Source organism: Labrus mixtus, chromosome 15 (genome assembly GCF_963584025.1).
Source record: "Labrus mixtus chromosome 15, fLabMix1.1, whole genome shotgun sequence".
NCBI classification, from domain to species: Eukaryota; Metazoa; Chordata; class Actinopteri; order Labriformes; family Labridae; genus Labrus; species Labrus mixtus.
In genome coordinates this window covers 8,996,652-9,011,071 of record NC_083626.1, presented here as the reverse complement: position 1 = coordinate 9,011,071, position 14,420 = coordinate 8,996,652, and the positions used below count along the sequence as shown (strand labels likewise).

Below are 14,420 nucleotides of genomic sequence, written 5' to 3'. Positions count from 1 at the left end.
TTACATCGAACATGACATACTACAACCGTGTTAGCTTAGGCACCCTGGTTACCTATTGAATGCTGAATTGATTTTAAAATGCTTTTGATCATGATTAAACACTTCAAGGGCAGGCCATGCTGTCTATTTGTGAAATATGATGTCCTCTGGCAACTCTGAGTCAGTGTTTCATCCATTAGTCTATAATTTGTGTGGTGCTTTGATGTTTACTTTTAGATGTTATTTCCTGTTTTTCATGGTTTGCAGAGTAGCACCTTGTACCTTTGGTTTTCCAAAGGCGTGTTATAACTAATGTTTCCTTTCTAACTTATTTTCTGATTTAGAAGTTATTTCTGTTATTTGTTGGCATGCAATTTAAAGTTTTGGAAATATCAGCCATGCTCATTTAGAGTGAGGGGACTTCATAATGACAAGACCATGAACGGAGCATGTGCAAAAATGTACTGCATTGGAAAGGCCCTGTTTGTTCATGTGTTGTACTTGCATGCAACATGAGACATTTCCAGTTACTGTAAAAAGTGACACACACACATACACACACATGGGACAGTCAAAACACTGATCACAGCAAGGTTTCGTCTTGGTTGGACTTTATTGGAATGTCTGAACATCACATCGGGCGGACTAAACTGGACAGAAAGAAAACCAAAGATGATGAAATATAAAAACATGTTTTTGCATTAAATTGGACTCTTTTTCACTTTGACATTTTTTGTGTCTTAATTAGTTCTTCTCTGATAGAGCTCACATTTCTCAGATTGAATGGTAAACACCTGAAGCTGAACGCACAAACATAAATAAACCATGATGAAATAAATAAAAGATAACTTAGTTTTTCCTCTGATCCAGTTTTCTCATCAGCCTGTGTAGGAGCTGTGTATCCAGGAGGTTAAACTAACTGTGATGGCTGAGACTTTAACTGTTAGTGCTGTATGACTAAGAAAAGAAATTAAAACCCACTGAGGGGCGGGGTTAATTTGGACCAATTGCTGGTTAGTGTTATGATGCAGTGATAGTTATTGTAGGGAGTATCGGGTGGTTGCTTCTGGTTTTCAAACATTCTTGGTTTCTGTGCTGGAGGACACCACCTTGCCGTCCACCAAGGTCTGTGTGACGGTCATCACTTTGGTCTTCACCGTCTTCTGGGTCAGAGCGTCCTCGAGCCTGAACAGAAAGATCGAGAAGAAATTAATATCCATATAGTTTCCATTGCGTGAGATTCTCTTGCTTTTGCAGGTTGAATTTACAACCAAAATGTGAAATAAAACTGATTTCAATCTAGTTTCACTCCAAATTCTAGATATTTTTGTTTGTTAATTTAGCTGATATGTCTTTTTAATTTGGGATGGTTACGCTCAGATGTTACACAATTCATTATTTGATCCAATCATAGAAAAACATGTATCTGGAAGCTGTTTGGCTGTTTACACCTAGCTAGGTTTTTGCATCAGGAGGAATTTGACTCCTTTATAATATAGCACTAGCTAGTGCTACGGTTCGTTAAGCATTGCATTTATATCTTTCATCATATAGGAGCATCTCAGGTCTCAGAAATGTATTGAATGACTTTACATACGAGAAGTTTTCCCCGTCCAGCAGACGTCTGTATTGGGCGATCTCGGCCTCCAGCTTCATCTTCATGTTGAGCAGGGCCTCGTACTCCTGTGTCTGTAGCTGGATGTTGTTACGCAGCTGTGTGAGCTCCGCTTCCAGGCTCTGGAGGATGTTGTTAAGAGACTGAATCTCCATGTTGTAACGCATCTCTGTGTCCCTCAGTGTGCCCTCCAGAGATCCTTTCTGCAAAGAAAAGGCAGGGGTTCAGATTTTACAGATGACAGCGCCATAGCGTGTGGTTACCCGGGTGTAAAGCTTGTGTCAACAAAGTGAGTGTGAGAGACCTGAAGTGAGAGTGCTGAGTTAGGCATTGCAGGGAGTTAAGATAAGCGTATGCTGAGGTCAATGAAGTGTGTGCTGACTGAGCTCTACTCACCAGGCTCCCCTGTGACCCCAGCTCGATCTCCAGGGTCTGTAGTTGTCTGCGCAGGTCGTTCACCTCTGTCTGTGCACCCTTCAGGGCCTCTGTGTTCTGGCTGACCTGGGTCTGTACTTCTGTTATCTGAAGTAATCATTTAAAGAGAAGTAAAAAGGTTTAAGATGCTTCAGGGGAATCTCCTTGTATGCCGATGATACTGTGATAGTGTTCAAAGTTTACCTGGGATTCGTGCCATGATTTGAGTTCGTCCTGGTTTTTCTTTGCCATCTTCTCATACTTGGCCCTGATTTCTGTCATGAGCTGAGCCAGGTCCTGTCCTTTAGGGGCGTCAACATCCACGTGGACTCCTGACTGGGCGATCTGGTTACGGAGCTCCATAACCTCCTGAAGAAATAAGAGAGGATCCAGGAATGAGTCCCAAATCTTAACTTTCATTTACACATGGAAGTGAAAGTCTAGATTCTACTGCAGCTTGAATGACATAATGTCCCCTTGAAACCCTATTATCATGCAAATAGAGTGTTGCTTTTATGTTTTTGACGAGCTGTGACCCAGCCATGACTGCTGCCTCTTCAAACCAAAACCATATTATGGTCAGGTAAATACACAGGGGGGTCATAAACGTGTGTCTGTGGAGTCTAAAATACTTAATTCATAGAGTAAACAAATGCTTGTGCTTTGACTTATGTACTTTTAATGATAGTCATTTGAATTCTTTGGTGTTTTCTCAGTTGCCAAATATGGATGGGAACCATTTTTATGATGAGGTTTCCCACAGAGTTCACACAAATATTTCAGATTTCTCCACAAACCTCTTTTTATCACTGAAGTTTTCTCAAGACTACTCCCAAGACTTTAGCACACACAGAAGTGATATCTAAATTATTGTGGTCAGCTGGTAAAAAGCTGGGCTTGTTAAGGTGTGGATATTTACTGAAATGTTTTAAGCAGTGCGAAAAAATGTCCACACTGAGGCTGCACGAGTGTGACCTCTGGCTCAACACTGACTTACTGCTAGTGCTAAAGTCGTCACCATTTCTTGCTTTTTTCACTCAACTTCAGTGGGCTCAGATGGAAAAAATGTGATGTCACTGAGCACAAATTGGACTTTGGAAACTTTTGAATTCAACTGTGATGCCAGTTTTGGGTTTTGTCAGATCTGGTTAAACACAACCACAGTCTATACAAAGTAAAATAGCTGTTTTTGGACCTCCTATGAAACCTGTAAGATGTATTTTAGCTATCATCTGCTTCTTGCATTTGGTTATAAATATTTAAAAAGAATAATTAGCATACACCTCACGTCATCGTACTCACATTTTCATGGTTCTTCTTGAGGTGGATGAGCTCCTCCTTCAGGGATTCGATCTCACTCTCCAGGTTCATGCGGCTCATGTTTGTGTCATCAATGAGTTTCCTCAGACCGACGATGTCAGCCTCCACAGACTGACGGATTGCGAGCTCGGACTCGAATCTGACGAGCAAAGAAGGAGGACATTTTCAGCTCGGCTCAGCTTCACAGAGATTGGTCAAACTTTGTACACATATTCAGAAGAACTAACTCAATGACTTAAGACTGACGGAACTGATCGGACCTGTACTTTATTTTTATGGACTCTTTCCATTTGCTCAAACATGATCATTATTTGTTCAGTAACCATCTGCCAGCTGTGTTCGCTCTGACATTTTATTTACGACTCATATGAACGTCTCCCTGGCTCTGATGCAAAGGTGATGATTAATAACTGCAAAACAAACAGCTGTCTATTCAGACCACGTCACTATGTTCATCCTTCCTCCCATTCTCAGAGGTATACTGGGATGGACTTACTTCACTCTGAAATCATCGGCTGCCAGGCGAGCGTTGTCGATTTGGAGAACAAGACGGGCGTTGTCAGTGGTGGCATCAAACACCTGGAACAGGTTTACAGAAGAAAGCAGTTATTTAGATTGCAAACTGAGGATAGGGGCCTGAACAGATCAGCTGACACTAAAGAGCTGACCTCAAGCCTTTTTAGCTCTGCAGACGGTTAGATGAAAAGATCCATACCCCCCTGATATCGTGCTGTGCATGATTAGCATAGCCTTAATTAAGGAATGAAAACATCTAGCTATGCCTCGTCAAAAGGTAAATAAAGTAAATCTTTTGTTCCTGGCTAGGACAACAAAAAACCCCTTCAACTTGTTCAGTTAAAGAAGACAAGCTAACACGTCAACTTCTTGTTTTTAAATGTAACATCATCGGCAAATTTTGATCACTTCTATCAGAGCAAGCAAGTATACCTCAAAGGCTAGCGGTAGCCCATTGTACTTTATGCGAAGCTAAGCTAAGCTAAGCGGCTTTAACTTTGTGTTTTTGATTACCGACATGAGAGTGGTTTCTGTTAATGGTTAATGGACAAGCATGTTTTCCCAAATGTTGCCTTTGCCCTCTGATAGGTTTATAATGCATTACAACAAACTTTTTGTCGGACTAAACAATGTCACATTTGCTGTAAAATTTAGATTTTGACCACGTAAAAAAGTTGTGTGTTTCAGTTTTAGAAACAGGCTTTGTGTGTAAACGGGGGTAGGACGGTGACAGCAGGCTTCTTCAAAAAACCAGATGGTTGCAGTGTTTGCTTTACTTGTCACAGTCTGGTAGATAATGGTTGGGATGGATGTTAGGGAGGGGTTGGGTGGGTGGGGGGGGTGTGTCCAGGTGACAAGATCCATAAGCCAATCATTGGCTGCCAGGCATCAACTGTCCTGTCTCTGTGGAGGAACAGGATCTTTCCTGTCAGCAGGACAGAAGCAGGTGATTTGCATGAGGAAGCTGGCGATAGTGGTTGTGTTGGAGGCTGTGTGTGTGTGTGTGTGTGTGTGTGTGTGTGTGTGTGTGTGTGTGTGTGTGTGCGTGTGGTCATGTCAGTGTGCGTGTATGTATGTGTTTGCATGGCAGGTTTATTGTGGGTGTGCTGCTCCGGTAAAGGCCATTTTAAGGTTGTAGTGAGAGTATGTGTTTTCTCAGGCGGGGGCTGGTGGAGGCTGAGGCCCCATTTGAGTGATTTTTGCATCACACCAGAAGAAACATGAGGCAGTTTTGACCCCGGGCTGTTTGACCAACTGAGGCCTCAGCTGTGTACGATAAAAATAAACAAATCTAATTTCAGTTTGAGGATAAACATTTGAAGTTTTCTTCTTTTTCCCTTCCTTTATTGTCTTTATATCCGTATCATTGTTTCATCTTTAGCTGATGATGTTGTTATCTGAGTCGTTCCCACAGGGAAAAAAAGTTAGAAAAACACAAGCTGCATTTGTGTGGAAAAGGTTAAATGTAGGTTTAAATTTAAAACTGGCAGGATGCAGGTTACACAGTCTAGTTCTCTCTGTTTGTTCAGACCGAGAGGGGGGAAAGCTGGAATTAATGATTTACAAAATGTACTGGTTGTGTAACGTCTCAAATTTGATTCCAGTTTTGTCACTTTTTAACTTTAATGGATGCTCGTGAATGGGCCTTTCAGGAAGTGTGAAATAAAACCTGCTATCTAAAAAAATAGAACAAAAAGAGCTGCAACGCTTCACCTTGAAAGATCATCTCACATTACAGTATCTGATCTCCCCTGCCTCCATACTTATATTTTATGTACACACAGTGGTAGTGACTGTACTGAGGGTTCAGTCCCCCTTGTCGAAACAAACACACATGTTTAACATAACACTAAACAAAGAGGAAACAGGTAATAAAAGTCATGATGTACGAGACGGTAAGTTAAGCCTTTACGGTATTTAAAGTCCCTTTGGTCTTTTTCTTTTGTTTCTGACTGCCTTCCTGTCTGTGTGTCTGACCCCTGACGCTCCAACATTCCTCCACCATACTATTTCCGGTCCAGGCCTCGGCCCCCCCAGCCCCGACAAGTAGCATCGGGCACCGTGCCGAGGACCAGCAGGAACCCATTCACTCCTGGAAACTACGGTCAAACAGTAAACCCTGAGACGTGAAGGGGCTACACTCAGGGGGGTCCAGAACATATCTATTCAATATGTGTGGTTACCCACTTCTTGCTCAATCACTTCACTGGAAGGATTAATCATCTGAACATTTTTTCTCTAGGTTTCATTTTTCAAATCACAAATCCACATAATCTTCCCCCTCACCTGCGTTTACTCAACACTTAATAACCCCTCCCCCCCTCCTTACCTTATTCCTCAGGTCGTCCAGGATGATCTGGTACTTGCTGTAGTCTCTGAAGTCTGGTCCACTCTTCTCCAGGGCCTCCTTGATCTTAACCTCCAGCGTGTGGTTGGCCTGCTCCAGGTTCCTCACCGTCTCCAGGTAGTTTGCCAGCCGGTCATTCAGGTTCTGCATGGCGAACTTCTCGTTGCCCATGATGTCGGCACTATTCCCGCTCACCTGGACGCTGCTGGAGAATCCTCCACTTCCAGATCCCATTCCCATCCCCATCCCCATCCCGGCTCCCAGCCCGCTACGGAAGCTGGAGGAGACGCTGATCCGGTCCCCGCTGGAACCTCCATGGAGGCTTGCAGCCCTGTAGACAGGGCTATGGGACACTGAAATAACAGGCTTTCTGCTAGAGGAGGAGCGCATAGAGAATGAAGATTGCCTGGTTGTTTGCATTGTGGCTGTTGAGTGAGACTCAGTGAGAGAGACTGGGACTTAGAGAGAGGCACAGGCTGGGCAGGCAAGAGTGGGAGCTCACAGACACAAGGCAGGAGGAGAGAGGAAGCTCTAAAACTATTTAAACCTTGTGGGCCCTCAGGTCCGCCCCTCAGGCCCCTCCCCCCCCAGCCTCAGTAACCTCCTCCTTTTCCACAGCCCCTGAACCGCAGGACTGCATGCCTTTGTCCTTCACAACCTGCCTAAGTTGGTCACTTCTGAAGACTCGCAGGAATTCAATAAAGTTGGAGATTTTAAGATTTTTGAAGATAAAAGTAGACATTTTTCATTAGACATGAATGATGGACTTTTCAGGCAGAACACTTAAGTCCAAGAACATTTTATGTTGTCATCCAAACATTTGCCCTAAAGTTGTTAAAAGCATTCATTTTCCTTGGTATAAATACTATAAATCTATAGTTTATATTGAAAATGATAGAAAAGACAGAAATACAAGCCTATATATTGAAGATATGAATCTAAGTTGAAACATCTGTTAAGTGATGCGTCCATTATTAATTCTAATTACCACCATTATTAGGATAATTGATGAACATTTTTAGATATTTTTCAAGGAAGAAATATGAAGTTTTTCCTGGGTCTCTCTATTTTAATGTCAGAATTTGATGCTTTTATTGTCTTGGAGGCAGACAGTAAAGAGTCGACTGCTTTCTCACATGCAGGGTGTTGGATGAAGACACACTTTGCAGATGCTTAAAAACTAAACGGTTAGTGGAATTAATCATAAAACTAATCAGCATTTGCAACACTAGAGTGAAGCTGCGCTGTAACGTAGTCATTTGGGTCGTCTATAAGATATTTAACAACCAAAATATGTCAAAATAAATTCTAAAAAGCAACATTTCTCTTTTTCCCATCTGCATCCAACTCATCAAAATGTGGTAACTGTTGCTTCACCGTCCCCACCTTAAAATATATATTTTTAAAAACTGACGTACAGAGTCAGTGTGTCAGGATGTGTTCATTCAGCTCACTGTAACGATTTCATCATCGTCTTTACTCGGAACGGGCGTGTAAGTTTAGGCGCTGTCACACCTGCAGACGTCAACAACGTTTGAAGTCATCCGATGAGAGAGAATGTTGCATCAGTCCTTTAACGTGAATTACAAAGTAAACGTGCATCAGATTCATTAGGAACAAAACACTTGAGATAAGACTCCAGTGAACAAACATTTAAACTCACAGGAGATGTTTTTATTTTTGGATTTACTACGAGCAACATCAGAGTTTCTTTCAGCACATTTTATGTTTACAGCAGTTAAAGATTGCTTCACGAGTAGGACTTTGAGGTGTCAAACTTTTGCAATCCTGCTCAGGTTAGTTTGTCACATTCATGATTGTGCAAAGCCTGTTGTGATATTGAATGATAGACAGATGTAGAAAAAACAGAGAAGCAATGCCACGTTGAATATGTTTCAATGCTTTTTCAAAATCCTCTCCTTGTGCAGAGACTTTAGTAACTTTAGAAAGACATCACTACTCAGAGGTGTTTTTTTCAGTTACAAGCTTCTTTAGTGATAAGACGAGGGGCGGCTGTGGCTCAGTTAGCAGAGTCGGTCGTCTCTCAACCGGAAGGTCTGGGGCTCGATCCCCAGCTCCTGCACCCTGAATCGCTCCCGCTGCTTCATCTCGCTTTCCTATCGCAGGTCACACCTACACATTCACACACTGATGGTAGAGGCTGCTTTGTAAAGTGTCCATCAGAAGTAACTAATCCATTCATACGCCACCACCGAAGCAGCGGGAGCAACTTGGGGTTAAGTGTCCAGCCCAAGGACACATCGGACATGTGGCTGCAGGAGCTGGGGATCGAACCCCAAACCCTCCAGTTGAGAGGCGATCGACTTTACCATTTAAACCACATTCAACTCGTGTATATTCTCATATCGCAGAAAGAAAAGATATTGCAATGTCACTTTTTGACTGTGTCGTTCGGTTCAGCCCTAAATCAAACAGCGCTGGCAGAACCCTGTTCAGGCCTTTTATTTCAGAGCGTGTATTTGTCATTGGTCAGGGTATTCGGGTACTAGGCTGAATAAATATTTCCATTAGTGTTAATTGTTAAAAAGTAGTGCAACAACTTTGAACGGGAGTTAATTTCCCAACACTTTGATATCACTCCAGTCAATCCATTGTTTCCTCTGATTTCTGTATCGTATAAAAACCTGAACCAGAACAAATAGAAACTATTGTCTCCTTAGAGCAGCACACAGCACACTTTAAAGTCCAGCTTGCATGAAAAGAAAAAGAAAGAAAACATTTGACAAAGAGCGGATAAACCGTCCTGTAAACTGTACGATTCATGAAAGCCTTGATGTCTAACAGACGTGTGGAAAAACTTTGAATGATATGAGAGTTTGAAGGCGTGAGGCAGCAGACGTTATGTACAGTACAGCATGTTATCTATGTTACATAGGCGGATGTGTGTGTGATTGTCCCCCTCCCATTAAGGATACAGTGGAACAAAGGAACAATTCCTCAGTCTCCTCAGTACAACCTTCAGAACAATGACTTCTCTCAACCTGTAAACATATTCCAGAAACCCCCCTGCTGGTTTTTAACACAAGCACATTCCTCACATTGTACCTCTGAGGGTAGTCGTTACTGGATTAAAACAAGAAGAGGAAAAACACCTCTTCTTTCTTTTGGTTTCTTTGCTGTTTCGTGTGCTCCTTTGTTCGGGGGTTTCATGTGTGCCAAACACATTCACCCTTTCATAATCATATTTCGTCTTCTAAATCAGTATCGACTCGGGCTCAGATGCATATTTGTGTGTCTGCAGTCATGTTCAGTCTCATCCTAGCTCTGAGTTTTCTGTTTGTTTTGCAGGAAGGAACACGCAGCAGGATATTAAAGTCTAAAGAGCTCTTGATGAAATCAAAACAACTCGTGTACCGTCAAACAAAAGGGATTCCTGCTAATCATAGCAATAAAGTGGCTTCATAAGGTTGCCCCATATCGTGTATTATTGTAGTAATGATCCAATTGCATAACGAAAAGTGCAGGAAGCGTTTATATCTCTGCTTATATTGAAGGAGAAAAAAAAGATGGAAAAAGAGAATACAGATAGTAATCAAGGTGGAGGATTGTGTTTGCTCTTTGAATCACTCGATTAACATCTGACATCCTGAAAAAAAATGAGTAATCCCAAAAACAAGACAAAACCATCCTCAGTCACACGCAGTCTGCGGCTGGTTATAACTGTGAGGATTGTTGTTAGTCAAGCAGCGTGAGGTGACAGATGGTTGGCACGCCCGACAGAGAAAACAAAGATGAAGGTCCAGAGATGATCGCTTCATGGAACGTATAGTCTGCAAGTTCAAACACAAAGATTGTTTGGGTTTCAGCTTTAGTGCTTTTCTGTGTAAACCACTGATACAAGATGGATATCTTTTCAAATTCAGCACAAAGTAGTTTAGATTTGGTGGTGTTGATCCCCATTTTAAAACTCACTTATAGTGTTACAATGCTGGATACCCAAACTACACATGGGAAAAGTTTGAGGTAAACATATGTTGGAGTAATCCCAGGATGAGTCTTCAGAGGGCGCTTAAACGGCTTGTTCTGCAAATCGCACGATAGTTGCCTGATATGAAACCAAGAATTTCATCAGACGGCTTCAAGCACCTGGTGAAACCTCTTACATAGACTCTCTTCTCCCAGTACTGGAGAGCAGCCCTCTCTTGACAGCCCTGCAGCGTTCTGCCCCCCTGGAAGACTTCCAGAGAGCTGGCCAATCAGAAGAAAGTGGGCACGCGGGGAGGGGAGACTTAAAGAGACAGCAAACCATTTCAGGGTTGGCGCTTTTCCTGACGCTGGCATAAGATAAGCTGCAAACCTTGCAAAGCTGCTCTATAGGTTTCACAGACGGACAACATGAAAGGTGAACAGGCCCAAAAAAGACAGTCTGTTGAACCATTAAGTCATGAACGCTAACTGCTAAGCTAACAAGAGGGTAGCAGGAGATGATATCTATCTTGTCGTTCACTCTGCCATGGGAAAAAAAGAAAAGAAAACCGACTTCCTCCTATCATATTGTGAATTGTTTGAAGGGCTTCACTACACCTGTCATCCAGATGTGAGAGAGACAGAAATTGGAGAGGTTGTTCCTGTGTGCTCATGTTTCATCTTGGCAGGAGGTTTATTGCTTTTGCATGGCAGCCACCAATCAAGCGTTCATTTCAGGTATCAATCAATCAATGGTGATGAGTAAACTCAGTGCAAGTCACAACCTTTTCACAATGACTGTTGCCCAACGGTACAAAATGGTACCATTAGATACCAATGGTTCCACCTAGCTGAACAAACTAGCACCATGTTTTTGCAGGCATCCTACTAAATGTTCATGGCGAGTAAAGGTTTTGTCCTCTGTCACAGGTTTTGGGAGGCAGCAGGGCCACCTCAGACTTTCCCCCAAGGATCTGGACAAACATCAAGAATGTTTGTCCGTCATCACAGTGATAGTTATCATCAACGTGCCCTCCTCCCTGCAAGATGTTAATCCCTGTTTCCTCCAAGTGTAAAACAGTTTGTTCCCATACTTATGAACAAATTTATGAATGTTTTTAAATCCTATGAAAGGCTTATAAAGCTTGTATTATTAAAGGATGTACTAATATGAGACATGAATGTTTTCCAGCTGTCAGGCAATCACTGAATGTTTTACTTGGTTTACTTGAAGGGGTTGTTGGGAAAGTTAATTTCTGTTTCCTCTCCATTGTTATTACTTCTGTCTACGGGGAAAGAGTTATCGTTTGTTTCACTGCAGGAGTATTTGATTTATTGTAAACCATCTTTTAAAACAGGAAACACGACTTGAAGCAGATAAAACGAGCACTCGTAGGTCCTCTGGGGGATTAAATCTGTATAAAACAATGTGTTATTTTTCAGTCTCATATGTTCACAGAGACTTTAAAAACCAAGTTTAAAGTGAGGGAGTGATTGGGATGAAATGAATAGCTATGGATAAATACAAAAGAGAAACAAGGAATATATGAATAAACAAAAATTAAAAAGACAAAACCATGGCAGTAGTCAGTGTGTAGTGCTGGGCGTGGGAGTTGTCGGGGCGACTCCAAGCCTCTGTTTACCCTCCTACACAGCCCTTATCACCCTGGTGTCATAATGCCATTGACCGAGGACTGAATCCAGGAAGTCATGAGACAGTCATACCTGCACTATGACAGACATCATGCCGGGTCATGTACTCTCACTTCTGCTAGTAATAAGTCATATTTCTGTTTGGACAGCGCTCTGTTTGCTTACAAGGCTTGTGTTTGTTGTTAATACCGTGTTACAGTCATTCACAACGCAGTTTCACTCATGATCATCTGATCATGAGCTCTTGACTGGAGCACAGGACAGTTGTGAACTGACTCCGTGTAGACTGTAGAGTTCTTGTTCAGCCGGACTGTCCTCGCTCCTGTCTGACCTCTGAGGTCAGAACACCCACAGAAAGCTTTAAATCAGAGCAGCCATGACAGCAGCAGAGGACGACCCACTGAGAAGTCTCATTAATGGGTCCAGCTGAGGGATCGTCCAGCATCTGACCCCGGGTCGGACACTGACACAACCCTCGGCTGTTCATCACTCAACACCTCTTTCAGTAGGAGGAAAAACCACCATTGGAGATTCCAGTGGAACTCCCATTAAGACTCCCACTGATACGAAAAGCTTTCTTATCCAGTCCTCGCTTACTGTCACTGCAAATATGTGGAAACTCTGTATCTGTGTGCGGCCCATTCTCACACCCAACGAAGCTTGGAACTCTCCAAAATAAAATCTGTGCCCAGATTCTGCCAATTCAACCCATCTTAATGCAATCCCAGAACCTAAACAGCAGCCAACTAACAACAATTTAGTTTTCATCAATGTCTATAAATAGATATCTGTATGAGAGAGCAGCAAACATCCAACTGAAGCGCCACAACCTCCGCACATGGGGCGCACACACTAACCACTAGACCACTGGCGCCCCACATGTAAGATTATCTTGATTTGTAATGTAATGAATGATCATTAGTATGCTGAGCCAGTCAACGTAGAGTGTTTACATTAGTTTCTTTACACACGTCTGTTTGTCATATAACTCAACACACGTCAGAATTAAATTAAACCCAACCCAAACCATTCTCTTGGTACCTAAACTAAACCAGTCCACGATCACTTCACAATCTGCACTACATGTTATATTGTTGCATGCACAAAGCTCAAATGCTGTTTTCAACTAGCTTTATTTCAGTCGTCATTTAGAGCTGGGGTTCCCAAACGTTTTAGCCCTTGACCCCCCAAATAAGGTGCTAGATACTTGGGACCTCTCTGCAGTGCTCAGGAAGTGAACTGGCTACTCTCCAGCTACCAGACCAATTTCCAGATTTGGTCCGCATGCAGGACTTGAATCTGCGATCCCACCAGTTCCCAACCAAAGTCCCTACAGACTGAGCTGCTGCTGCCACACTGGACTGCTAATATTATTAATAATGTTCTTTAAACACATAATCCTGCAGGTGCAAAACTAATGCTAAGAGGATATTTTCCATGTATTTTCTAGTGTTGGGGGGGCTGACCAATCTGCCATATTTGACAAGGGTGCAGTACTACTGTGTTGTTATGTGAAACCTCTGACTAAATGCGAGAATATCCTTCATTGTCCCAACATTCTTACATCGTAGCAGCATCAAGACACCCACAATGAGTCACTGGGGGTCACAGATGGAAAACACTGCGTGCAGACATGTAACAGGTGTGTGGAACATTCCTCCCAGGTGCAGTGGAGACGACACATCAGATGTTACTGAATCACTGACCTGATGTGACTGTGCTGTCAGGAAATTATCGTGTCCCATGTTTGTGAGAGAAAATGACAAGATCAGATGTCATATCGCAGGGTGTTTTTCTTCTCCTACCTGTTAAAACAATGTGCAACACAACAACAATGTGCTCATTATAAAAGTATGACCGCCGTTTGATTCCAGGAAGACGGAGATGTAATTGCTCACGTCTGCAGGGGGCGGATAAGGCAACAGCAGGTGGCCAAGACAAGACAGCTATTAAGAGGGTTTTAATAAAGGCTGTGAATGTTTGAAGAGGCTGCAAATTAAAAGGGAAATGCAAATGTTTTAATGAAGGAAAATCTGAGTACATTTAAGCCGGAACAGATTCTACAGATGGTCATAAGGTTTCTGAACCCGTCCCCCGCCCACAGGTTGAGTCATGGTCTTGTCATTGCAAAAAGACTCAAAGTTTACTGGACAGGAGGAGTGGACACATGACTGGACGAGAGGTCAAAGATCACCGCCCTGGGTGGAGTGAGGTCAGAAATTGGGCAATTGGTTTTCAGGGTGTGGCACTGGAAGAAATAACAAACGAAAGGTGCAAATAGTTTTTAACAGACATCGAATTTAACAGGGTCGTGTTAATTGTTTTAACACTGTAGCTGAAGGGAAAAAGAAAACAGGTTTGACAGAAGGACTTTGAGCCTTTTATCTCTGAAACCTTAAAAATTTAAAATAAGGGTGGTATCATACTGTGCCCGAGCACGATTGACCTCCCCTCCCCTCTCCATCGCTGGTCTGCGTTCACATCACTAACATCATTCCAAACCAGAGTACGCCTGCGTATGTTCACAGATAAATTAGGTAGGTGGCAGTATATACATATTTGGTTTGCAAATCGGCTAAGAAGCAGACAGAAGAAGAAGAATCAATGGCAACCACTGATGGACTGAATCCATTCTGCTAATGTTGGATG

The 14,420-nt window shown here is 42.6% G+C and overlaps 2 protein-coding genes across 1 annotated transcript; one reads left to right on the top strand and one right to left on the bottom strand.

Moving 5' to 3' along the window:
* Positions 1 to 14,420, top strand: part of LOC132990351 (keratin, type II cytoskeletal 8-like) — a 232,406-nt gene that overhangs the window by 177,036 nt on the left and 40,950 nt on the right.
* Positions 574 to 6,721, bottom strand: krt18a.1 (keratin 18a, tandem duplicate 1). The gene is made up of 7 exons (XM_061056794.1): positions 6,174 to 6,721; positions 3,825 to 3,907; positions 3,311 to 3,467; positions 2,213 to 2,377; positions 1,991 to 2,116; positions 1,577 to 1,797; positions 574 to 1,164 (listed from the first exon to the last, which is right to left on the bottom strand). The coding sequence occupies exons 1-7, from the start codon at positions 6,609 to 6,611 to the stop codon at positions 1,053 to 1,055; spliced, it is 1,302 nt and encodes a 433-aa protein (XP_060912777.1). The 5' UTR covers positions 6,612 to 6,721; the 3' UTR covers positions 574 to 1,052.